The 27,018-nt window shown below is 39.0% G+C and overlaps 2 protein-coding genes and 1 non-coding gene across 3 annotated transcripts; all 3 read left to right on the top strand.

Annotated features, from left to right (window-relative positions):
* Positions 1 to 991: 991 nt before the first annotated feature.
* On the top strand, positions 992 to 1,063 carry Trnap-agg. The gene has a single exon. It is a non-coding gene; the product is annotated as a tRNA-Pro (tRNA).
* Positions 1,064 to 2,320: 1,257 nt separating this feature from the next.
* Positions 2,321 to 3,544, top strand: LOC117297796 (mucin-5AC-like). The gene has a single exon (XM_033780943.1). The coding sequence runs from the start codon at positions 2,321 to 2,323 to the stop codon at positions 3,542 to 3,544; it is 1,224 nt and encodes a 407-aa protein (XP_033636834.1).
* A 3,509-nt stretch (positions 3,545 to 7,053) lies between these two features.
* LOC117297795 lies at positions 7,054 to 26,503 on the top strand. Its single transcript, XM_033780942.1, has 4 exons — positions 7,054 to 7,115; positions 10,573 to 10,601; positions 11,123 to 12,144; positions 25,321 to 26,503. Exons 1-4 carry the CDS (start codon positions 7,054 to 7,056, stop codon positions 26,362 to 26,364), a joined length of 2,157 nt encoding a protein of 718 aa, XP_033636833.1. The 3' UTR covers positions 26,365 to 26,503.
* Positions 26,504 to 27,018: the final 515 nt, after the last annotated feature.

Here is a 27,018-nt window from a genome sequence, read left to right as displayed (position 1 = left end):
GTGTGGCAATGGGTGTGGCAATGGGTGTGGCAGATGGTAGCACGTATGAATACACCTCCATTTTGGTATGGAGAATAAAAAAGCTGCAGTAATTTTTTCCCATTCTTCATTTGTGACGCTTTTGCAATGGTTGTTTTATAAAGAGCTTTACTTATAACGTGTAACGCTGCAGGTTTTTCTGTGGATATTGTTTTTAAACAATATAAAACAAAAACTTATTAGAATGAAAAGGTTGTCATTATTTTTAAAGGAACATTACAGAATTGGTTTTCGCTAACAAAACATTTGCTGGCAGTGTAAGCACTTTATGTAATCCACCATATACATAAACTGACGAATAGTGAAAAACCGATTGCAAATTTTGCATTGCATTGATGCAAAAATAAAAACGAATAAAACGCTCACTGAGCGATAAACTCCAAACGCGAAGTTAGATTATTGATTTCTGATCAAATATGACATTTCTGACAGAAATATTTCAAGGGATGTTTTCTACTATCATCATCATTAGACCATGTAAGTTTTATGTAAATCTGTGATCTTCACGATTTTTGTTTCTTACCAATTCTGTAACGTTCCAACAAAGTGTGTTGGAGAAATTGTATGACAAAATAATTGGCTGACGATAGAGTCTCATGTATTTGGTACAAGATTAGCCTAATAAAAAAATTATATATCTGCAATAGTTATACACCATCACTCCATTGGTATTAGTGATTTCGTCCGTCTAGAATGTTGCATCTTCTACACCATTATGTTGTGCAGGTATATCATGGATGTCTAATTGTTACTTCAGAGGAAGCCGTTTCTCACAATGTTTTATACTATCAACCTCTACCCATTACTCGTTAATAAGTAAGGTTTTACGCTAATAATTATTTTTAGTAATTACCAATAGTGTCCACTGCCTTTAACCTATTATATTAATTCGTTGGAGTGCCCGCTATTTTACACATTATGATTCGAACGGCATGTCTCTAGCTACCGGGCAATCTCGGTGGTCTAGTTGGTATGACACTGCTCTAGGATTGCAAAGGTCGTGGGTTCGAATCCCACCTGAGTACTATGCCTGTGATTTTGTTCACAGAACTCGGGAAAGTACTGAGTATTAAGTGGTTACATAATCGGTATGTCTAGTGTGATCATTGTGTTCGTTTTGAATGACAGCTAAATTAATAACACTCAGTACTGCTGAAGAATGTTTACTAAAATATGTTTCTGTATTAAAAGCACTGGGCACTATTGGTAATTACTCAAAATAATTGTTAGCATAAAAACTTACTTGGTAACAAACATTGCGAGAAACGGCTCCCTCTAAGTAACGTACCTTTCGAGAAAGAAGTAATTTTCCACTAAATATTTGAATTTGATTTCGAGACCTCAGAATTAGATTTTGAGTCACCGAAATCAAGCATCTGAAAGCACACAAATTCGTGTGACAAGGGTGTTTATTCTTTTATGATTATCTCGCAACTTCGACAACCAATTGAGTTCGAATTTTTTCGAAGGTTTGTTAATTTGTGCATGTTGAGATACACGTGAGAAGACTGGTCTTTGACAATTACCAAAAGTGCCCAGTGTCTTTAAAAAGAAGGCAAATATTAAACACGATTTAGGACCCTATTGGCACCGTTGGTGCGTATTCGTGATTTATTGATGGGTTACATCTGAACTGATCTATCAGGCATTTTCCAAATCAGTTTTGTGCTGACCTGGGAAATCTATGACGCCACGATCCTCGTCCAAACATGGATCACACTCTTTGAGAGCGCTCAGTAAAAATTTAAATAAAGTTCTTTGACAAACCAATTCTCACATATCCAAGCGACTGAAAGACTGTAAAATCGAACATGTAAAATGGCAACAGTTGTTAAACTATAGTTTGTCTTGATTATTCTGTTTCAAACCATTTTATTAACATGATGACGATGAAATTATGTTGAGGTCAACGTGATTTAATTTGTTGGTTTTGGGCATGTTCCAGAATCAGTTGAACTGCGACATTGTGACCCTTATTGTTAAACTTGTTGCCGTAAAAATGAAAACCCAGAGTTGTGTTATTGTTGAAGTTCATTGCCGTGTGACGCTCAGAAGGAAGTACAACCATGTACCGTTAAACGTACATTAAATCACTATTACATTGAGCTGTGTGTGGACGTGGGATCATTCAACTTCATGCATTTCCATCCTTTACCCGTCTTCTCCAGAAATGATTTAAAAGCAACTTAATAAACTAAGATTCAATACGATGGAGGGAAAGATCTCGATGTATGTTTTGTTGGTGTGTGTTTGGTGTTCACTTGATGCGGGCGGATTCCTGATGGTTGTCACTGCTCAACCAACAGTGTATGCAGAGATCTTAACACCAGCGGCTGATCGTAAGGAGGGCGGGCAGGTTGATATGAGGTGTACCGCTACAAACCTCGAAACGGATCATGTCGTGGAATGGAGGACTGATGACCCATACACGACCCTGAGATGGGGTGAGACCACTTATCAAAACGTGAATGGACGATTCATCTTCGATACATCGGGGGTGAATACTCAAACAGTTGTTCAAGACTTTACCATCACCAATGTGCAGAGGGCCGATACTGATGAATATGTGTGTAATGTCATTTACCCAATACCGACTGGAGGCAACACCATCGTAGCCACATCCAATGTAACACTTTCAGTGTTGTACTTCCCCAATGCGTCCTTCCCTATGTGCTCTCCTGCTGGACCCATTACAGTAGACGCTGGGACAGAGTTCTATATGAGGTGTTCATCTGAGAGCAGTCACGGAACAGTCACAATGACAATCAATCCCACTATACAGACTTCTAGATCCACCAACTGGACATCAGTAATCAACGATGATAGCGATACAGTCGTAAGGACATTAGATTTGACAGTGGATGGTGCTGATAATGGTGTTGCATTCGAATGCTTCATATCATCAATGTATTTCGCTGGTATGAAACGTACTTGTCAAATCGGACCAATTACAGTGAGGAACAGCGTGACAATACCCACGACAGAACCCACAACATCATCCACGTCAACATTATCTACAGCAGGATCAACGAGACCTTCGACTGGAAATCCTACTCCAACTACAGAGAACGAGGTTACTTCAACCTCGTCAACTGTGTCTAGCCCAAGCTCGCCTGGTGCGGCCCCATCTTCAACTCCATGGATTGTAGCTTTCATTGTTGTCTTAATCCTCGCTGTTACATTCTTTGTCATAATCATCATTCTCATCCTTCGTGACGTCAGAAAGAACCGTCTGATAAAAAGACCCACCTCTGAGAAAGAACCTCAAGTCACCCAACCTGATCCCTACATGGAGCTGCAGCCAACGGAGGACAAGAATCGCGTCTACATGGAACCCACTACGACTAAAGAAACAATTCCAAATCAAGATACCTACTACCAACCAGTTGAAGTAGAGAATGGCAGCCCTGAGTACGACTACGCTCGTCCAGAGGGCAGCACCAACACCTACTATGAAGCGGTCAGAGTGCCAGCTGAGAAGCAGTATCAGAACATTACCAATTAGACACATGAGTACCATATAGGCCTACAGTGCACAAACTCGGTGTTAAAATTTACACCGTGGGTGTTGTCACATAAAGATGAAAACAAGAAATCAATGTTTTACACAATGTGGTGTTTAAATAACACTTATTTCTGTGAAAACATTTACATTGGCGTTAACCTCCTATGGTGATTACTTTGATTCTCTATTTGGTATCGTTATGTGACTAAACACTGGGGTGTCAATTTGACACCCCAGGTGTTGCAGTGTACATAAAAACCATAGTGGTACAATATTCAAGACGACACTCACTCAAAAGTATCAGATAATTGCAGAGTACTTTGTACACAACACCTCCTAAAAACTACAATACACACGTCCATTTTTGGAAGAGAGAGCAATTTCTATTGTCCTCTATGGATTTCATAAATGAACCTCATATATATGAATAAATTACTGACAACAATAATGAACTATCATTGATCTATTCGATAGTTATTGATTTTGATATTATTTTTAAATACAAGTACACCTCGATTATGTAATTAAACGTATCCAAATTAAATATACAAAACAAACTCATTAATTTGTTTTATTCCACACGATTCAAAGGCGTGTACACTCGTTGTAAAATATTTGCAAATGCATTCATGATTATTAAAAAAAGTATTGTCCATAAAAGTTAGATTTGTCAAACTTATGTTTATGTTATTGTATGTTTTTACAGTAACGCTAAATATGGAATCAATGTGATTGGTGCAAGTTAAGGTTAAAGGGGCTGTGTCTTTATGCCCAAATAGATATGATACGGAGGGAGTGTGCACGTACAGTAACTGTGTGTGAGTTCCATGTACAGCCACACGCCTTTTATGAGCAAGACTACACAGCCCCTTTAATATATTCTCACGTCACGTTTTTAGGGTTGATCATAAAAGTACACAAAGTCAGAACAAAAAAAAAGAATTTTTCTTTGTAGTCAGATTACATCAACACTGTAAAAACCTGCTTGCTATGATTACTGATTTGTGAATATTCATTTTGAATTAAAACTTCTGTACAAAAATAACACATTATTTTTATATTAAAAATGTTTTTTGGGTTGAACAAAGAATTGACTAGAGTGGGATTCGAACCAACGACCTCCGGATTAACGTGCCGGAGGTCGTTGGTTCGAATCCCACTCTAGTCAATTCTTTGTTTAACCCCAAAAGTCATTTTAAAATTTACCCAGTCAGTTTCCCTTGTGGTTTATATTGATAAATTTAAAAAAGCAACAAGATTTTGAGTCAGATAAATGTAATCGGAAATCATGAATATGTATGAACCTGCTTGATATGAATAAATTTGCATTCCTAAATGATAATCAGTTTTCAATCAGACTTTTTTTATATAAATGAACCTGCTGGATTTGAATAAATTAATGACAAGTGTATTTTAAACGTCATCTCAATCGGGAAAGAACGGACCTCATTGCCTCAACACGTATACTTATTATTCCTCCTACAAAACGAAAGTATCCATTCATATTTTTTGTTATACTAAAACGAGATCGAGGACTTTGTATGAGCTAGGAAAATTATTCTGACAAAATACTGAAAGATTTTAACAGACTTTTAAACTTTTGGTTGAGGCCAAATGAACGGTGTTCCTCGATCAAGTTGTGCATTCTGTATTGAAAATAGACAATTAAGGACATTGGGACCCCGTTGGCACCGTTGGTGGCGTTGCAGATTGGATACATCTATACACAGAACTGAACAATCAGTTAATAAACTTTCCAAAATCAGTTTCGCGCTACGGGCAATCTATGACGTCACAATTTGTTTTCCCTCCCAAATACGGATCACATTTATTGAGAGCCATCAGTAAGAATTTAAATAAGTTCTTTGGCAAACCAATTCTCACATATCAAAGCGACTAAAAACCCGTAAAATAAAGGTTTAAAAGGGCAACGATTGTCAAACTATTTGACTTGATTCTTCTGTTCTGAACCATCCTACTAATATTAATAATAACATTCATGGCAAGAAATACGTCACATTTTCTGTTGGTTTGGGGGTATTTTCTAGAATCAGTTGAACTGCGACCTTGTGACCCTAATTGTTAAACTTGTTGCCGTAAAAATGAAAACCAAGGGTTGTGTTATTGTTGAAGTTCATTGCCGTGTCGTGTTCAGTATAAGGAAGTACACCCATGTATCGTTAAATGTACATTAAATCACTATATACATTTAGCTGTGTGTGAACGTGGGATCATTCAACTTCATGCATTTCCATCCTTTACCCGTCTTCTCCAGGAATGATTTAATAGCAACTTAATAAACTCAGATTCAATACGATGGAGGGAAGGATCTCGATGTATGTTTTGCTGGTGTGTGTTTGGTGTTCACTTGATGCAGGCGGATTCCTGATGGTTGTCACTGCTCAACCAACAGTGTCTGCGGTGATCATAACACCAGAGGCCGATCGTAAGGAGGGCGGGCAGGTTGATATAAGGTGTACCGCTACTAACCTCGAGTCGGATCACATTGTTCAGTGGAAAACTGAAGATCCAGGACAGACTTTGAGATGGGGTGATTTCACTGTTTTTAACAACAACGGACGATTCATCTTCGATACATCGGTAGGTGTGAATACTCAAACAGTTGTTCAAGACTTTACCATCACCAATGTGCAGAGGGCCGATACTGATCAATATGTGTGTAATGTAAATTACCCACTACAGGGTGGAGGCAACACCATCGTAGCCACATCCAATGTAACACTTTCAGTGTTATACTTCCCCAGTGCGTCCTTCCCTATGTGCTCTCCTGCTGGACCCATTACAGTAGACGCTTGGACAGAGTTAGATATGAGTTGTTCATCTGAGAGCAGTCACGGAACAGTCTCAATGACGATCAATCCCATTATACAGACTTCTAGATACACCAACTGGATATCAGTAATCAACGATAATAGCGATACAGTCGTAAGGACATTAGATTTGACAGTGGATGATGCTGATAATGGTGTTGCATTCGAATGCCTCATATCATCAATGTATTTCAATGGTATGCAACGTACATGTCAAATCGGACCAATTACAGTGAGGAACACCGTGACAATACCCATGACAGAACCCACAACATCATCCACGTCAATATCATCTACAGCAGGAGCAACGAGACCATCGATTGGAAATCCTTCTCCATCTACAGAGAACGAGGTTACTTCAACCTCCTCAACAGTGTGTAGCCCAAGCTCGTCTGATGCAGCCCCATCTTCAACTCCATGGATTGTAGCTTTCATTGTTGTCTTAGTCCTCGCTGTTACATTCTTTTTCGTCATCATCATTCTCATCCTTCGTGACGTCAGAAAGAACCGTCTGATAAAAAGACCCACCTCTGAGAAAGAACCCCGAGTCACCCAACCTGATCCCTACATGGAGCTGCAGCCAACGGAGGACAAGAATCGCGTCTACATGGAACCCACTACGACTAAAGAAACAATTCCAAATAAAGATACCTACTACCTAACCAGTTGAAGTAGAGAATGGCAGCCCAGAGTATGACTACGCTCGTCCAGAGCGCAGCACCAACACCAGCTATGAAGCGGTAAGAGTGCCACAGAGTTCAGCTGAGAAGCAGTATCAGAACATTAACAATTAGACACATGAGTACCATATAGGCCTACATTGCACAAACTAGGTGTTAAAATTTACACCGTGGGTGTTGTCACGTTAAAGATGAAAAAAGAAATCAATCATTTACACAATGTGGTGTTTAAATAACACTTATTTCTGCGAAAACATTTACATTCGTGTTATAACCTCCTACATGGTGATTACTTTGATTCTCTATTTGGTATCGTTATGTGACAAAAGCACCCTTGGTGTCAATTTAACACCCCATTTGTTGAAGTGTACACATAAAAAACGTAGTGGTACAATATTCAAGACGACACTCACTCAAAAGGTTCAGATAATTCCAAAGGACTTTGTACACAACATCTCCTACATGCTACAATACAAACGTCCATTTTTGGAAGAGAGGGCAATTTTCCATTGTCCTCTATGGATTACATAAATGAACAAAATAACTGACAACATAAATCATTGATCTACTTGATAGTTATTAGTTTTGATATTGTTTTGAAAAACATGTACACCTTGATTATGAAATTAAACGTATCCAAATTAAATATTCAAAAAAACTCATTAAAATGTTTTATACCATATGATTCAAAGGCGTGTACACTCGTTGTAAAACGTTTACAAATGCAATTTTATGATTATAAAAAAAGTATTGTCCGAGAAAAGTTAAATTGTTGTTAAACTTATGTTTATGTTAATGTATGTTTTTACAGTAACGCTAAAAATGAAATCAATGACTGGTGCAAGTTAAAGGCAGTGGACACTATTGGTAATTACTCAAAATAATTATAAGCATACAACCTGACTTGGTGACGAGTAATGGGGAGATGTTGATGGTATAAACATAGTAAGAAACGGCTCCCTCTGAAGTGACATAGTTTTCGAGAAAGAAGTAATTTTCCACGAATTTGACATCGAGACCTCAGATTTAGAATTTGAGGTCTCGAAATCAACCATCTAAACGCACACAACTTCGTGTGACAAGGGTGTTTTTTCTTTCACTATTATCTCGCAACTTCGACAACCAATTGAGCTCAAATTTTCACAGGTTTGTTATTTTATACAGATGTTGAGATACACCGAGTGAGAAGACTGGTCTTTGACAAAACCTTACGATTCAAAGGCGTGTACTGATCGTTGTTAAATGCTTGCAAATGCATTCATGATTATAAAACAAAGTATTGTCCAAAAAGGTTATATTTGTCAGACTTATGTTTATGTTATTGTATGTTTTTACAGTAACGCTATGTTCTGTTGTTGGTAAAATTATTGAAAGGATTATCTGTAAACATCTCATTAATCACATGTATAGAGGGGGATAATCTCACCTACACAACACGGTTTCTTGCCTAAAAGATCTTGCGTTACTCAATTTACAACTCTTTATCATAGCTGGGCCAATGCTCTTGATGTTTCAAAACCGCCCAGCATTGATGCTATATTTCTTGATTGGTCAAAAGCTTTTGATCGCTTAAGTCACACAGTTCTTTTGAACAAATAACATAAATATGGTATTTGTGGCTCAATGTTGCACTGGTTCAAGTCTTATCTTTCAAACAGATTACAGCGGGTTCAGTTTATGGGTTCATCATCTGACTGGGCTGCAGTTCATTCTGGCGTGCCACAGGGTGCTGTTCTAGCACCTATTCTTTTCAATGTCTTTGCTTTTGATTTACCATTTTGCATTCAATCTAATCTCCGTCAGTATGCAGATGACACTGTCTTGTACAATGTGGTGTTTAAAAACACTTATTTCTGTGAAAACATTTACATTGGCGTTAACCTCCTATGGTGATTACTTTGATTCTCTATTTGGTATCGTTATGTGACTATAAACACTTGGTGTCAATTTGACACCCCAGTTGTTGCAGTGTACATACAAACCATAGTGGTACAATATTCAAGACGACACTCACTCAAAAGGTTCAGATAATTACAGAGTACTTTGTACACAACACCTCCTAAAAGCTACAATACAAACGTCAATTTTTGGAAGAGAGAGCAATTTCTATTGTCCTCTATGGATTTCATAAATGAACCTCATATATATGAATAAATTACTGACAACAATAATAAACTACCATTGATCTATTCGATAGTTATTGATTTTAATTTTATTTTGAAATACATGTACACCTCGATTATGTAATTAAACGTATCCAAATTAAATATACAAAACAAACTCCTTAATTTGTTTTATTCCACACGATTCAAAGGCGTGTACACTCGTTGTAAAATATTTGCAAATGCATTCATGATTATTAAAAAAAGTATTGTCCATAAAAGTTAGATTTGTCAAACTTATGTTCATGTTATTGTATGTTTTTACAGTAACGCTAAACATGGAATCAATGTGATTGGTGCAAGTTAAGGTTAAAGGAGCTGTGTCTTTATGCCCAAATAGATATGATACGGAGGGAGTGTGCACGTGCAGTAACCGTGTGTGAGTTCCATGTACAGCCACACGCCTTTTATGAGCAAGACGACACAGCCCCTTTAATATATTCTCACGTCACGTTTTTAGGGTTGATCATAAAAGTACACAAAGTCAGAACAAAAAAACAAGAATTTTTCTTTGTAGTCAGATTTCATCAACACTTTAAAAACCTGCTTGCTAAGATTACTGATTTGTGAATATTCATTTTGAATTAAAACTTCTGTAAATAAATAACACATTATTTTTATATTAAAAATATTTTTTGGGTTGAACAAAGAATTAACTAGAGTGGGATTCGAACCAACGACCTCCGGATTAACGTGCCGGAGGTCGTTGGTTCGAATCCAACTCTAGTCAATTCTTTGTTCAACCCCAAAAATCATTTTAAAATTTACCCAGTCAGTTTCCCTTGTGGTTTATATTGATAAATTTAAAAAAGCAACAAGATTTTGAGTCAGATAAATGTAATCGGAAAACATGAATATGTATGAACCTGCTTGGCATGAATAAATTTGCTTTCCTAAATGATTATCAGTTTGCAATCAGACTGTGTTTATATAAATGAACCTGCTGGATTTGAATAAATTAATGACAAGTGTATTTTAAACGTCATCTCAATCGGGAAAGAACGGACCTCATTGCCTAAACACATATACTTATTATTCCTCCTACAAAACGAATGTATCGATTCATATTTTTTGTTAAACTAAAACGAGATCGAGGACTTTGTATGAGTTAGGAAAATTATTCTGCCAAAAATAATACTGACAGATTTTAACAGACTTTTAAACTTTTGGTTCGAGGCCGAATGAACGGTTTTCCTCGATCAAGTTGTGCATGCTGTATTAAACATAGACAATAAAGGACATTAGACCATTAGCACCGTTGGTGGCGTTGTGGGTGGAATACACCTATACCCAGAACTAAACAATCAGATACTTTCCAAATCAGTTTCGTGCTACCAATTTTTTTCTTCTCCCAGATACGGATCACATTTATTGAGAGCCATCAGTAAGAATTTAAATAAGTTCTTTGACAAAATTCTCACATATCAAAACGACTAAAAGACCGTAAAATTAAGGTTTAAAAGGGCAACAATATTGTCAAACTATTTGACTTGATTCTTCTGTTTCAAACCATCCTACTAATATTAAGAAAATGACATTAATGGCAAGAAATACGTCATATTTTCTGTTGGTTTGGGGGTATTTTCTAGAATCAGTTGAACTGCGACCTTGTGACCCTTATTGTTAAACCTGTTGCCGTAAAAATGAAAACCCAGAATTGTGTCATTGTTGAAGTTCATTGGTGTGTAATGCTCAGAAGGAAGTACAACCATGTATCGTTAAACGTACATTAAATCACTATTACATTGAGCTGTGTGTGAACGTGGGATCATTCTACTTCATGCATTTCCATCCTTTTCCCGTCACCTCCAGGAATAATTTAATAGCAACTCAGATTCAATACGATGGATGGAAGGATCTCGATGTATGTTTTGCTGGTGTGTGTTTGGTGTTCACTTGATGCAGGCGGATTCCTGATGGTTGTCACTGCTCAACCAACAGTGTATGCGGAGATCTTAACACCAGAGGCCGATCGTAAGGAAGGCGGGCAGGTTGATATGAGGTGTACCGCTACAAACCTCGAAACGGATCATATCGTGGCATGGAGGACTGAATACCCGGATCTGGTCCTAAGATGGGGTGAGGACACTTATCAAAACGTAAATGGGCGATTCATCTTCGATACATTGGTAGGTGTGAATACTCAAACAGTTGTTCAAGACTTTACCATCACCAATGTGCTGAGGGCCGATACTGATCAATATGTGTGTAATGTCAATGACCCAATGCAGAGTGGAGGCAACACCATCGTAGCCACATCCAATGTAACACTTTCAGTGTTATACTTCCCCAGTGCGTCCTTCCCTATGTGCTCTCCTGCTGGACCCATTACAGTAGACGCTTGGACAGAGTTAGATATGAGGTGTTCATCTGAGAGCAGTCACGGAACAGTCACAATGACGATCAACGCCACTATACAGACTTCTAGATATACCAACTGGATATCAGTAATCAACGATGATAGCGATACAGTCGTAAGGACATTAGATTTGACAGTGGATGATGCTGATAATGGTGTTGCATTCGAATGCTTCATATCATCAATGTATTTCACTGGTATGCAGCGTACATGTCAAATCGGACCATATACAGTGAGGAACACCATAACAATACCTATGACAGAACCCACAACATCATCCACGTCAACATCATCTACAGCAGGATCAACGAGACCTTCGACTGGAAATCCTTTTCTAACCACAGAAAACGAGGTTACTTCAACCTCTTCAATTGTGTCTAGCCCAAGCTCGTCTGGTGCAGCCCCATCTTCAACTCCATTGATTGTAGCTTTCATAGTTGTCGTAGTCCTCGCTGTTACATTCTTTGTCATCATCATCATTCTCATCCTTCGTGACGTCAGAAAGAACCGTCTGATAAAAAGACTCATCTCTGAAAAAGAACCTCGAGTCACCCAACCTGATCCCTACATGGAGCTGCAGCCAACGGAGGACAAGAATCGCGTCTACACGGAACCCACTACGACTGAAGAGACAATTCCCGCACAACATACTTACTACCAACCAATTGAAGTAGAGAATGGCAGCCCAGAGTATGACTACGCTCGTCCAGAGGGCAGCACCAACACCAGCTATGAAGCGGTCAGAGTGCCACAGAGTTCAGCTGAGAAGCAGTACCAGAACATTGACAATTAGACATCCATGATATACCTGCACAACATAATGGTGTAGAAGATGCAACATTCCAGACAGACGAAATTACTCGTATCAATGGAGTGATTGAGGGTGTTTAACTATTGCAGATATATTGTTTTTTAATTGGGTTAATCTTGTACCACATATATACATATGAGACCTAAAACACGTTATAACATTGAAGCTCTTTATAAAACACGATTCATGGATAAAACAACTATTGCATAAGCGTCACAAATTATTGAGAAATAGGATCGAATATCTGCAGCATTTTTTATCTCCATACCAAATGATTGTGTATAATATATGCTTCCCTTAACACGTGCCACCATTTGCAACACCCATTGCCACACCCACTGCCACACCCACAGCCATTCACATTGTTACACTCTTTGGCACACCCACTACCACAACCTTTGCCACATCCATTGCCACACCCACTGCCACACTCGTCTCCACTTCATCGCCAATAGGGACTTTTCGTTTTCGGCGACGGATGGTTCTGCGACGGTTGTTCAGCTAAACGTTGTCGTTTTTAGCACAACGAAGATTCATCCCAAGTACTGTCGTAGAAATTGAGGGACGACCGTCCTCAAAGCCGACGCATGCGCAGATGACGCCAAATGTCATCTTTACCGTCGCAGAACCATCCGTCGTTGAAAACGAAAAGTCCCTACTGTGTGTTCTCCAACGACGTCCTAGTTTTCCATTCTCTATCTCTCTAAATTCAATTTCCGAACAGCGTTGTGGTTGGAAGATTTGCTATTTTGGGGAATTGTTTACCTCGAATGAAACCCGTTTTCTACTGAGGGTTTCAAGGTTTTAAGATTTTGACAAACGTGCTGATGTAAACGCATCTAATTTTAATATACAGAATAAACGCCAGTCGCAAAAGACAAATTATCCGTTACTATTAAAAAGGCATGAACAATTGATGTAAATTGTCAGCAAAATGCATCTATAATTATTCAGAAACAATAAATATCCAAGCAATATCTGTCAATGTTATGTCCAGATTTTTGAAGATTTATTTTGAAGTACATGTTCACTCTTGTTTATGTAAACGCATCAAACTTAAAATTTACAGAATATAAACTAACGTCGCCAACAAGCACAAGGCGTGTATATGTATACTCAATGAAAATTGTTTAATAATGCATCAATACATATTAAGAAAAAAAATATCAAAGGAAGTTATATTTGTTAAGCTTTGTTAACTTAAATTAATGTTTTTGCAGTAACGCTAACGTGATTGGTGCACGTTAAAGGGGCTGTGTCGTCATGACCGAAGCAGACTGGACAAGGAGTTATGAACTCTCACCCAGTTACTGCACACGCGCATGCGCTCTCTCGCCTTAGATATGATACGGAGGGTGAGTGCGCATGTGCAGTAACTGGTTGAGAGTTCATAGTTCCATGTACAGCCACAGACCTGCTTTGATTATTATGACACATCCGCTTTAATCTATTCTCATATCAACCATTTTAGGTTTTGAAACGGCAAACAAGTCAAAATAATAGAATGAATATTTCGTTGTACTCAGACTAAATCAACAGTGTAAGAACCTGCTCGCTGTGATGTTTTTTGTGAATGTTCATTTGGAATAAGACTATGTGCAGTAACTGGGTGAGAGTTCATGATAACTGTACAGCCACAGACCAGCTTTGACCAAGACGACACAGCCCATTTAATCTAATTTCACGTCACGCTTTTAGGTTTTTGATCATAAAAGTACACACACTCAGAAAAAAAAAATCCTTTGTACTCAGATTACATCAATTAGAACCTGCTCGCTGTTATATATTTTAAGTGAATATTCATTTGGAATAAGAATATATGATTATGTATGAACCTGCTTCTATGCTAACATCGTTTTTAGAATTGAAAAAATAGCAGGATTTTGAGTCATAATTTTTTTTAATCGGAAATCATTATTTAGTATGAACTTGCTTGATTTGATTAAATTTGCATTTTTAAATGTTTGTTCTCTTGTAATCAGATGTATGAATATGTATGAACCTGCTTAAAATATCAATAAATTAGCATTTTTAAATAGTTATCATTTTCTAATCAGATTGTGTGAATGTATATGGACCAGCTTGCTTGAATAAATTAATGAAGACTGATTGATATAACCACGTGGTATCTTAAACGTCCATCTCTCGATCAGGAAAATAAGGCACCATTGCCCAACACGCATCGGCTGCTGGTCGAACAGCTAAACAAGAAAACTCCAACAAAAACAAGTGTTCGGCTGAAGTCTGAACACCTAACATCAAGTGTTCGGGTGTTCCCGAACACATAAAAAAACAGTACAGAAAAGTGTTCAGCTGTAGTCATAACTTGTCAGCATGTAAACACCGCGTCGCCTATGTACAACAAGAAGGGAATCCCCTGCAATAAATGGCGCAAACAAGTTTATTGTGACAAGCAAATGACCTAGTCTTGTAATCGAGACCTCAATCCTCGAGACCGAGTCCGAGTAAAGTGGGGAGTCTTGTGAGTCGTTTAGGGCTGAGTTCCAACCGTCTTCAGACCGGCAAGGTCTGCATACTCCAAAGACGCCCTCAATGGGAGACTTTGAGGCGCTAGGTGGCAGGACTTACCAGGTAAACTTCCATTGTTTACGTAGCTCTGAGCACGCGCACATTACCGAGAACAATGAAATTTACCTGGTAAGTGTGCTGCCACCAAGCGTCCCAAAAGTCTCCTATTGCAGCCTATGGGAGTGTTGTACACAAAGCTGTTACTAAGAGAAATACAACAGGACGGTCAACAAATCCAGCCTCAGAATAATATGCTGGATCTGCACAAATATCATCATATATAATTAGGAGGATTATTCGAAATTGGAGAATCAAATCAAATATTGGTTTTACAAATGTTTCTCTTTTAAAGTCCTTTTAGTTGCGTTAAGAATTACAGGTAGGTGAGATATTGCTTGTTAAAGAATTTATTCAAAATTTCACTGAGCGCTCTCCCAGAGTGTGACCCATATTTGAACGAGGATTGTGACGTCATAGATTGCCCAGGGTAGCACAAAACTAGTTTGGAAAATGTCAGATAGTTCAGTTCAGGGTATAGATGTATCCCATCAATAAATCACAAACACGCCACCAACGGTGCCAACAGGGTCACAAATCCTGATTATTAATCCTTTTAAATACAGAATGAAAAAACTTGATCAAGTGCCGTTCATTTTCCTCAACCAACATCTAAAAGTCTGGTGAAAAATGGTTCAGTATTTTGGCATATTATTTTCTATTCTAGCTCGTACAAATCCTTGATTGTATTTTAATATAAAAAAATGAAATTATACAATAATTCTGTAGCAGAATTTTAATATACCAAATTTTTTAAATGCAAAATTTATTAATATCAAGCAGGTATATACGTACATATTCATGTTTTCCAATTACATTTATCTTACGCAAAATCTTGTTGGTATTTTTAATCTGAATAAAATAATTATTAGCATAAAACCTTACTTGGTAACGAGTAATGGGGAGAGGTTGGTGGTATAAAACATTGTGAGAAACTGCTCCCTCTGAAGTGGAGTAGTTTTTGAAAAAGAAGTAATTTTCCACGAATTTGATTTCGAGACCTCAGATTTGGAACTTAGGGTCTCGAAGTCAAGCATCTGAAAGCACACAACTCCGTGTGACAAGAGTGTTTTTTCTTTCACTATTATCTCGTAACTTCGATGACCGATTGAGCTCAAATTTTTACAGGTTTGTTACTTTATGCATATGTTGAGATACACCAAGTGAGAAGACTGGTCTTTGACAATTACCAATAGTGTCCAATGTCTTTAAGTAATTTATTTACAGAAGCAGGTTCAGACATAATCATTATCCTAATTCCAAATGAATATTCACTTATATTCACATGTCGAGCAGGTTCGTACACTGTTGATGCAATCTGAGTACAAATAAATTATTCATTTTGTGTTCTGACTTTTTTATTTTTGTATCAAAACCTAAAGGTGTGACGTGAAAATAGATTAAAGGGGCTGTGTCGTCATGGTCAAAGCAGGCCATTGCTGTACATTAAATTACGATCTATCAACCAGTTACTGCAGACGCACCTTCCCTACTCCGTATCATTAGTCATGACGACACGGTCCCTTTAATCTTAGCAAGTACCGATCACACCGACTTCATTTTTAGTGTTTATGTAAAAATATATCGTTCATAAAACATAACTTTGACATGTAACTTTTTTGGATATTAATTTTCTTCTGAATAATTAAGGATGCATTTGCAATCAATTCACACAAAGTGTTTGAACACGCCTTTTAATCGTTAGCGTAAATTACATTTTTTTATAACATTAATTTTGTTTTTGTATTAGATTAGATTATTAGACAAGTTTATGATTTTTGGTTTTCGGTACAATGTAAAACCAAATTCATGTTTAATGTGAAAATTTGTCTATATTTATAAAGTGTGTACAAGAAAATGTCTTGGCTAACAAATATCGTCATGTAAACAAGCAATATGCAATTCAAATAGAAATTTGGTTAGTAGTTCTGTTTTCATCAAGGAAGAAACTTCATGCTAAGCAATGTTTTTGTTCTTAGCAGCTCTATGAAATTGGGCCCAGGTGACAAGGAGAAGGGCATCGTCTATCTCATCCTATGGTAGTATAATAGCTCTATAACAAAATAACATCTCTTAAAAATGTTTTTAATTCAAAAGTTGAAAACTTATGTTTCTAAAATTGATGCATGTTCATTTAAAAAGCGATGAGGCCAACTTGAATTGTAGAACAAAATTATTTGAAGATTTATCAATGGATAAATAAGAGCTGATCAGCATTATAGGAGAAGGTACGTGGATTATATTGGGAGAGAATACCGGACCTGGACCCAGATTCATAGAGCTGCTAAGCACAAAAATTTGCTAAGCATGACATTTCTTCCTTGATACAAACAGGATTACCAACCAAATTTCCATGTGATTTTCAGGATAAGCAAACAACAGCTGAATACCTGTAAACAAGCAATATGCATAAATAGAAATTTGGTTGGTAGTTCTGTTTTCATCAAGGAAGAAACTTCATGCTAAGCAATGTTTTTGTTCTTAGCAGCTCTATGAAATTGGGCCCAGGTGACAAGGAGAAGGGCAGCGTCTTTCTCATCCTATGATACCTATCAAATACATCAATGTTAGTTCATCATTACACTCGAGTACAGCACTGCTTCAGATGCTGGTTGAAGGTGGTGTCCGCCATCTTGAATCTCGTCTGATTGCAAATCCAAATCAGCATAGACAATGTGATCCTCAGATGCTACGTTGCCATGACTACTCTGCTGTCTAATGGGTACGGAGTCTTGGGCATAAGGTGAATCGTCGGTGTTTTCCAGGCTAGGGGCACCGTCATTTACGCTTGTTAGGGGTGGGGAAGAAGGTACGATCTGGTCATTGTGGGTACTCGGGGCGTCACTCATACGCTCTGCTTGCTTGGGCTTATAGGGTCTTGGCTTACTAGGTCGAGTTGGTCTGACTAATGCAATCGGTTTGGTGGATGTGGATAAGTCGACTCCAGAGGGCTTTGTTGTTCCATCAGATACACTTGACTCAATTACAGGACTGTCATTACGGGTAAGCCTACCCAATGTGTTACGCTGTGACAGGTTGGGTTTATAGGGTGTGGGCTTATTAGGTCGAGTTGGTCTCACCGATGCCGCCGGTGTGGGAGTGGGTGAGTCGTCCCAATAGGGCGCTGTTGTTCCATCAGAGACACTATAATCAAATGCAGGATTGTTGTAACTTTGCTCAGTTGTAGGATAATCGGTCAGGGCTGACTGTTGCTTCTTCAATTCACGTGCAATCTTTTGAGTTTTGGTACGGATTGGTTCTGCATATATTAGACTTGGATCAATCGTCTCAGCTGTTTGAACCGGCAAAGTGCCAGCATAAGACTCAGCTGGTCCGGATATTGGGCTTGGTGAGGGGACATATATGATACTATCCTGTAATCCATGTTGTATTGAGTCAAGATCTCCATACTCGTTGAAATTGACCTGAGACTGCTCAAGTCTATCTAGTGTCAAGTCAGCATTTGTGGGGTTGATGTCTGCATTGAACTGTTCCGATTTGGGATCCGGGTTGCCGGAGCGTCGTTTACAGCAAAAACGGATCAGGATTACGAGGAGAAGAAATGCAGCGACTCCCCCTACGACTGCTCCGGCAATGACGGCAGGACTGGACGGAGTCGCGGACGTAGATTGAGTAGATGTAGAGAATGAGGTTGAAGTAACCTCGTTCTCTGTGGTTAGAGTAGGATTTCCAGTCGAAGGTCTCGTTGATCCTGCTGTAGATGATATTGACGTGGATGATGTTGTGGGTTCTGTCATGGGTATTGTCACGGTGTTCCTCACTGTAATTGGTCCGATTTGACATGTACGTTGCATACCAGCGAAGTATATTGATGATATGAAGCATTCGAATGCAACACCATTATCAGCATCATCCACTGTCAAATCTAATGTCCTTACGACTGTATCGCTATCATCGTTGATTACTGATGTCCAGTTGGTGTATCTAGACGTCTGTATAGTGGGATTGATCGTCATTGTGACTGTTCCGTGACTGCTCTCAGATGAACACCTCATATCTAACTCTGTCCCAGCGTCTACTGTAATGGGTTCAGCAGGAGAGCACATAGGGAAGGCCGCATTGGGGAAGTATAACACTGAAAGTGTTACACTGGATGTGGCTACGATGGTGTGGCCTCCATCCAGTATTGGGTCATTGACATTACACACATATTCATTTGTATCGGCCCTCTGCACATTGGTGATGGTAAAGTCTTGAACAACTGTTTGAGTATTCACACATACCGATGTATCGAAGATGAATCGCCCATTCACGCTTTGATAAGTGGTCTCACCCCATCTCAGGGTCGTGTCTGGGTCCACAGTCCTCCACTCCATGATGTGATCCGACTCGAGGATTAGTAGCGGTACACCTCATATCAACCTGCCCGCCCTCCTTACGATCAGCCTCTGGTGTTAATATCTCCACATACACTGTTGGTTGAGCAGTGACAACCATCAGGAATCCGCCTGCATCAAGTGAAACACCAAACACACACCAGCAAAACATACATCGAGATCCTTCCATCCATCGTATTGAATCTGGGTTAATTAAGTTGCTTTTAAATCATTTCTTGGAGAAGACGGATAAAGGATGGAAATGCATGAAGTAGAATGATCCCACGTTCACACACAGCTCAATGTAATAGTGATTTAATGTACATGTATTTAACGGTGAAGTCGACTTGGTTTGTACTTCCTCTTACTGAGCACTGCGCGCCAATGAACTTCAACAATAACACAGTTCATGAATTTCATTTTATCCAGACATGTTTGACAAAGAGGATTATAACGTCACAGTTCAACTGAATCTAGAACTGCAGTTGTTTATGAACAACGATCTGCAACTCACACATATCATGACATTAAATACTGTAGAACCTTAGCACGACCACAAACCGACTGAATTCAACTCCAGTTTCAAACAAAATCTAATGGCGGAAAGAAACAACTGAAGAGACACAAACACAGTGAGATTATACGACAGAGGAGATTTATTGCAAAATGATAATAATATTTTCTCGGTGTGTATGGGTGACACCAAAATTAATTTTCTTTATGCCCGACGCAAATTTAACATCTTAACTCGATGGAACGGCCGCTGCTATACACATATGATTCGAACTGCCTCTAGCTACCGGGCAATCTCGGTCATTTTAAAGGTCGTGGGTGCCAATCCCACCCGAGTATTTTGCCTGTGATTTTGTTCACAGAACTCGGGAAAAAGTTGAGTATACAGTGGTTACATAATCGGTATGTCTAGTGTGATCATTGTGTTCGTTTTGAGTACACTTACTGCTCTCAAGAATGTTTACTAAAATATGTTTCTGTATTAAAAGCACTGGGCACTATTGGTAGTTACTCAAAATAAATGTTAGCATAAAAACCTATACTTGGTAGCAAGCATTGGAGAGCTCTGATAATTTAAAACGTTGCGAGAAACGACCCCCTCTAAGTATCGTAGCTTTCGAGAAAGAAGTAATTTTCCACTAAAATATTTGAATTTGATTTCGAGAACTCAGAATTAAATTTTGAATTCAAGCATCTGAAAGCACACAACTTCGTGTGACAAGGGTGTTTTTTCTTCCATTATTATCTCGCAACTTCGACGACCATTTAAGTTCGAATTTTCGCAGGTTTGTTAATTTGTGCTAGTTGAGATACACGTGAGAAGACTGGTCTTTGACATTTACCAAAAGTGCCCAGTGTCTTTAAAATGAAGGCACCGTTGGTGGCGTGTTTGTGATTTATAGATGGGATACATCTATACCCTGAACTGATCTATCAGTCAATTTCCAAAACAGTTTTGTGCTGACCTGGGAAATCTATGACGTCACGATCCTCGTCCAAACATGACTCACACTCTTTGAGAGCGCTCAGTGAGAATTTAAATAAGTTCTTGACAAAAAATCGCACAAGCGACTGAATGCCTGTTTTATAACGGTTTAAAGTGGCAAAAACTTGTCAAACTATATTTGACTTGATTATTCTGTTTTAAACCATCCTACTATGATATTAGGAGAATGTAAAAAATTATGTTGAATAATACGTCATTTGTTTTGTTGGTTTGGGGCATGTTTATTCATATTCCACTCATCAAAACATATATATTAGTGACAAAAGCTTTATTTTGAAAAAATACTACATCCATGTGACTTTAAGAAAATTACATTAATGGCAAGAAATACGTCATATTTTCTGTTGGTTTGGGGGTATTTTCTAGAATCAGTTGAACTGCGACCTTGTGACCCTTATTGTTAAACCTGTTGCCGTAAAATTGAAAACCCAGATTTGTGTTATTGTTGAAGTTCATTGGTGTGTAATGCTCAGAAGGAAGTACAACCATGTATCGTTAAACGTACACTAAATCACTATTACATTGAGCTGTGTGTGAACGTGGGATCATTCTACTTCATGCATTTCCATCCTTTTTCCGTCTTCTCCAGAAATGGTTTAATAGCAACTTAACAAACTCAGATTCAACACGATGGATGGAAGGATCTCGATGTATGTTTTGCTGGTGTGTGTTTGGTGTTTACTTGATGCAGGCGGGTTCCTGATGGTTGTCACTGCTCAACCAACAGCGTATGCAGAGATCTTAACACCAGAGGCCGATCGTAAGGAGGGCGGGCAGGTTGAAATGAGGTGTACCGCTACAAACCTCGAGTCGGAATATACCGTAGAATGGAGGAGGCGAGACCATAACATGAAACTGAGATGGGGTGAATTCACTATTAATAATAACAATGGACGATTCATCTTCGCTACATCGGTAGACACAGTTACTCACACAGTTGTTCAAGACTTTACCATCACCAATGTGCAGAGGGCTGATAGTGATGAATATGTGTGTAATGTCAATGACCCAATATCGGTCGGAGACTACGACATCGTAGTCACATCCAGTGTAACACTTTCATTGCTATACTTCGCCAGCATGACTCCACGGAATGTTGCTTTCATAATAACCCTCGCTGTTGCATTCTTCTTCGTCGTCATCGTCATTCCAATCCTTCGTGCTGTCCGACAAAAGGGTCTATTTGAAAGACTCAGGTCTAAGAAAGAACCCCAAGTCACCCAACCTGATCCCTACATGGAGCTGCAACCAACGGAGGACAGGAATCGCGTCTACATGGAACCCACTACGACTGAAGAGACAAATCCCGATGATACCTATGAGCAAAGAATAAATCACCAAGTCCCTGTGCTCGTTGACCAAACAAGCAGTTCATCGGGAGCAACTGACACTCAACATACCTACTTCAAACCAGGTAAAGTAGATAAAGAAAGCCAAGAGGATGACTACCTTCAACCACGGCCACATGATCCAAAGGAGCAAAGAACAAATCACCAATTCACTTTGTATGTTGACACAACCCCAAGTTCATCAGGAGCAACTGACACTCAACATACCTACTACCAACCAGTTGAAGTAGAGAATGGCAGCCCAAAGTATGACTACGCTCGTCCAGAGGGCAGCACCAACACCAGCTATGAAGCGGTCAGAGTGCCACAGAGTTCAGCTGAGAAGCAGTATCAGAACATTAACAATTAGACACATGAGTACCATATTCATTGCAAAAACTGGTTGTTAAAATTTATACTGTGGGTGTTGTACATAAAGATGAAAACAACAAAAGAAATATAAATATACACAATGTGGTTTATGTGGTTTTGGTTTTTAAATAGCACTTGTTTCTGCGAAAACGTTTACATTTGAAGTGGTATAACCTCATATGGTGATTATTTTGATTCTCTATTCGCAATCTATGTGACAACATGCTTGGTTTCAACTTTTGACACCCCAGTTTGTTGTGCAGAGTACATAATGGTACAATGGCAAATATTCACTGAATAGGAGTGCGGATTATACACAGAATACTTACTTTTCCAAAGGTTACAAAGCGCTCAGAGAATGACAGGAAAAACAAAAAAGGAATGCAAACAAAAACCAAGAGGAAAACCGCGACTAGGCAAAGCTAGCAGCATTTAGCCAAGAAAGACCCGCGCAAAGCCTGTCTCTTTTTGACTAGAACTGCATTAAAACTTCTTTAAATAAATCACACATTATTTTTATATTAATTTTTTTGTTTGGGTTGAACAAAGAATTGACTAGAGTGGGATTCGAACCAACGACCTCCGGATTAACGTGCCGGAGGTCGTTGGTTCGAATCCCACTCTAGTCAATTCTTTGTTCAACCCCAAAAGTCTTTTTAAAATTTACCCAGTACAGTCCTTTAATCGCTTGGAGAATTAAAGTAAGGTGAGATATTGTTTGTGAAAGAACTAATTTAAATTATCACTGGGCGCTCCCAAAGAGTGTGTTTCACGTTTGGACAATGATTGTCACGTCATAGATTGCAGGGTAGCATAAAACTGATTTGGAAAATGTCTGATAGTTCAGTTCAGGGTATATATACCTTTATCACGGTGTGGTCATCTTGATTTTCTCCATTCCAACTCATTGTAACCAACCTGAGGCTGGACGAAATAATAGTCTGGTGTCATACGCAATGAATGTTAGCATTCATTACTGTTATTGGAAACATGGAACATGACCAACATGGTGACAGCGTGATAAAGGCCTATAGGTGTATCTCATCAATAAATCACAAACACGCCACCAACGGTGCCAACAGGGTCCTAATATGTGTCTTCTTTTACAGAATGAAAAGTGCCGTTCATTTGGCCTAAAAAGAACATTGTAAAAGTCTGTTAAAATTGTTTGGTACTTTGTCAGAATATTTTTTATTGTAGCTCATACAAAGTCCTCAGTTTTATTTTAATACAAAAAAATGAAAAGATACAATAATAAAATACATTATGTTAGGTTAGTAATTTATTTACAGGAGCAGGTTCAGCCAATCCTATATCCTGTGTTATTAAGTTCATTGGCGTGTAAGTATAAGGAAGTACAACAAAGTTAACTTGACAAATACTTCTATTGGTAAATCGCTGTTACATTGAGTTATGTGTGAACGTATGTGGCATTAATCGTAAAGGCTGTTACAGAATGGAATTACGCATTTCCTATCATTGCTTATACAAACTGAACTTGATCTTTCATTTTAAAGGCACATTCGGTAATTGTCAAGACACGTATTCTCCCTTGGTGTTTCCAACTTAAACATGCATAAAAGTAATAACAAGTCTGTGAAAACTTTTACTCAATTGCTCATCGAAGTTGCAAGAGAGTAATGAAAGAAAAAACACCCCTGTTACACTGCTTTGTGTGCTTAATATTCAGATAAAGGCTCCAGGTGAAGTCTTTTATTATTTGATTGAGAAATTACCTCTTTCTCAAAAACTGCATACCTTACTACAGAGGGAGCCGTTTCTCACAATGTTTTATACTATCAACAGCACTCCATTGCTCGTTAGGCCTACCAATTAAGTTTTTATGCTAACAATCATTTTGAGTAACCAAAATTAATAGTGTCCACTGCCTTTAAGCAAATATCGTGTTTGAGACTGGTACCGTGTTGTACCAAGCCCACCTCCAGAGATGAAGTGAAAGTGATTGTTGGAAGCCCACACTTTCCCGGAGTCGGACAGGATGTTTGCTTAAAAACATGCATTGCTATAAATACTTGCATTTAAATCACTGCTACAATAGTACGTGCGTGATGAACGCCGGATCGTCCGTTTCTTGCTTTTCAAATGAATTTTTTAGGATTAACTTAATAAACTAAGATTCAATACAATGGAGGGAAGGATCTCGATGTATGTTTTGCTGGTGTGTGTTTGGTGTTCACTTGATGCAGGCGGATTCCTGATGGTTGTCACTGCTCAACCAACAGTGTCTGCGGTGATCATAACACCAGAGGCTGATCGTAAGGAGGGCGGGCAGGTTGATATGAGGTGTACCGCTACAAACCTCGGGTCGGATTACCTTGTGGAGTGGAGGACTGAGGACCCTTTAGAGACCCTGAGATGGGGTGGAGCCACTGTTTTTAACAACGATGGACGGTTCATCTTCGATACATCGGTAGATAAAGCTATTCAAACAGTTGTTCAAGACTTTACCATCACCAATGTGCAGAGGGCCGATACTGATCAATATGTGTGTATTGTCAATGACCCATTACCTACCGGAGGCTACGACATCGTAGCCAGATCTAGTGTAACACTTTCAGTGTTATACGTCCCCAGCATGACGCCACAAAACAATGACATTACAAGCACCATGACAGCCCCATCTTCAACTCAATGGACTGTAGCTCTTATAGTCCTCGCTGTTACATTCTTCGTCGTCGTCATCGTCATTCTCGTCCTTCGAGATGTTAGACAAAAACGTCTGATAAAAAGACTCAGACCTAAGAAAGAAACTGTAAAGCCTGATCCCTACATGGAGCTGCAGCCAACGGAGGACAGGAATCGCGTCTACATGGAACCCATCACGACTGATGAAGAGACAATTCCAACACAAGATACCTACTACCAACCAGTTGAAGTAGATGAAAGCCCAGAGGATGACTACGCACAGCCTGATGATCTCAGGGACAGCGAGCAAAGAATAACTCACCAAGTCAGTGTGCATGTTGACCCAACCCCAAGTTCATCAAGAGCAACTGACACTGACCATACATACTTCGAACTAGTAGGTAAAGTAGATAAGGAAAGCCTGGAGGATGACTACCTTCGACCACGGCCACATGATCCCAAGGAGCAAAGACACGTTGACCCAACCCCAAGTTCACCAGGAAAAACTGACACTCATCATACCTACTTCCAACCAGGTAAAGTAGATAATGAAAGCCAAGAGGATGACTACGCCCAGCCTGATGATCCCAAGGAGCAAAACATAAACCACCAAGTCAGTGTGCATGTTGACCCAACCCCAAGTTCATCAGGAGCAACTGACACTCATCATACCTACTTCCAACCAGGTAAAGTAGATAATGAAAGCCAAGAGGATGACTACGCCCAGCCTGATGATCCCAAGGAGCAAAACATAAACCACCAAGTCAGTGTGCATGTTGACCCAACCCCAAGTTCATCAGGAGCAACTGACACTCAACATACCTCCTACCAACCAGGTAAAGTAGATAATGAAAGCCAAGAGGATGACTACGCCCAGCCTGATGATCCCAAGGAGCAAAACATACATCACCAAGTCAGTGTGCATGTTGACCCAACCCCAAGTTCATCAGAAGCAACTGACACTCAACATACCTCCTTCCAACCAGGTAAAGTAGATAATGAAAGCCAAGAGGATGACTACGCCCAGCCTGATGATCCCAAGGAGCAAAACATAAATAACCAAGTCAGTGTGCATGTTGACCCAACTCCAAGTTCATCAGGAGCAATTGACACTCAACATACATACTTCCAACCGAGTGAAGAAGATAATGAAAGCCAAGAGGATGACTACGTTGTCTCCAAGATATAGCACCAACATTTCCAATGTTCTCCAAAGATTTCAAGAGGCAATCAACAAACCCTAGCAAACTTGTTAAAATGACTGTTAAAGGCAGTGGACACTATTGATAATTGTCAAAGACTAGCCTTCACAGTTGGTGTATCTCAACATATGCATAAAATAACAAACCTGTAAAAATTTGAGCTCCATCGGTCATCGAACTTGTGAGATAATAATGAAAGAAAAAACACTCTTGTCACACGAAGTTGTGTGCGTTTAGATGGTTGATTTCGAGACCTCAAGTTCTAAATCTGAGGTCTCGAAATCAAATTCGTGGAAAATTACTTCTTTCTCGAAAACTATGGCACTTCAGAGGGAGCCGTTTCTCACAATGTTTTATACCATCAACCTCTCCCCATTACTCGTCACCAAGAAAGGTTTTATGTTAATAATTATTTTGAGTCATTACCAATAGTGTCCACTGCCTTTAACGAGTGACGGTAAGGCAAAAACGTGGACGAAACAAGACTAGTTTAGCCGTGATTGGCTCTACGTTGTACAGCCCCCCCCCCCACCTTTTCAAGAATAAAAGAAATTCCTAGTGGAGCAGTTAAAACTCAAACTGGCTACCAAGTATGAAAATATGTTTGTACTGGAAGACTCAAATTTATCTCTGTAACGAAA

Source organism: Asterias rubens, chromosome 12 (assembly GCF_902459465.1).
Source record: "Asterias rubens chromosome 12, eAstRub1.3, whole genome shotgun sequence".
Lineage (NCBI taxonomy): Eukaryota > Metazoa > Echinodermata > Asteroidea > Forcipulatida > Asteriidae > Asterias > Asterias rubens.
The sequence above is the reverse complement of the archived record's forward strand: the minus strand, read 5'-3'. Positions and strand labels throughout refer to the sequence as shown.

What these genes read in the sequence shown, in the direction of transcription:
- LOC117297796 (XM_033780943.1), top strand. Translation starts at nt 2,321, where the DNA reads ATGGTTGTCACTGCTCAACCAACAGTGTATGCAGAGATCTTAACACCA.
- LOC117297795 (XM_033780942.1), top strand. Translation starts at nt 7,054, where the DNA reads ATGGCAGCCCAGAGTATGACTACGCTCGTCCAGAGCGCAGCACCAACA. An exon ending in CCAACACCAGCTATGAAGCG is followed by an intron (nt 7,116 to 10,572) that starts GTAAGAGTGCCA and finishes TTCTTCTCCCAG; the next exon opens with ATACGGATCACATTTATTGA. An exon ending in ACATTTATTGAGAGCCATCA is followed by an intron (nt 10,602 to 11,122) that starts GTAAGAATTTAA and finishes CACTTGATGCAG; the next exon opens with GCGGATTCCTGATGGTTGTC.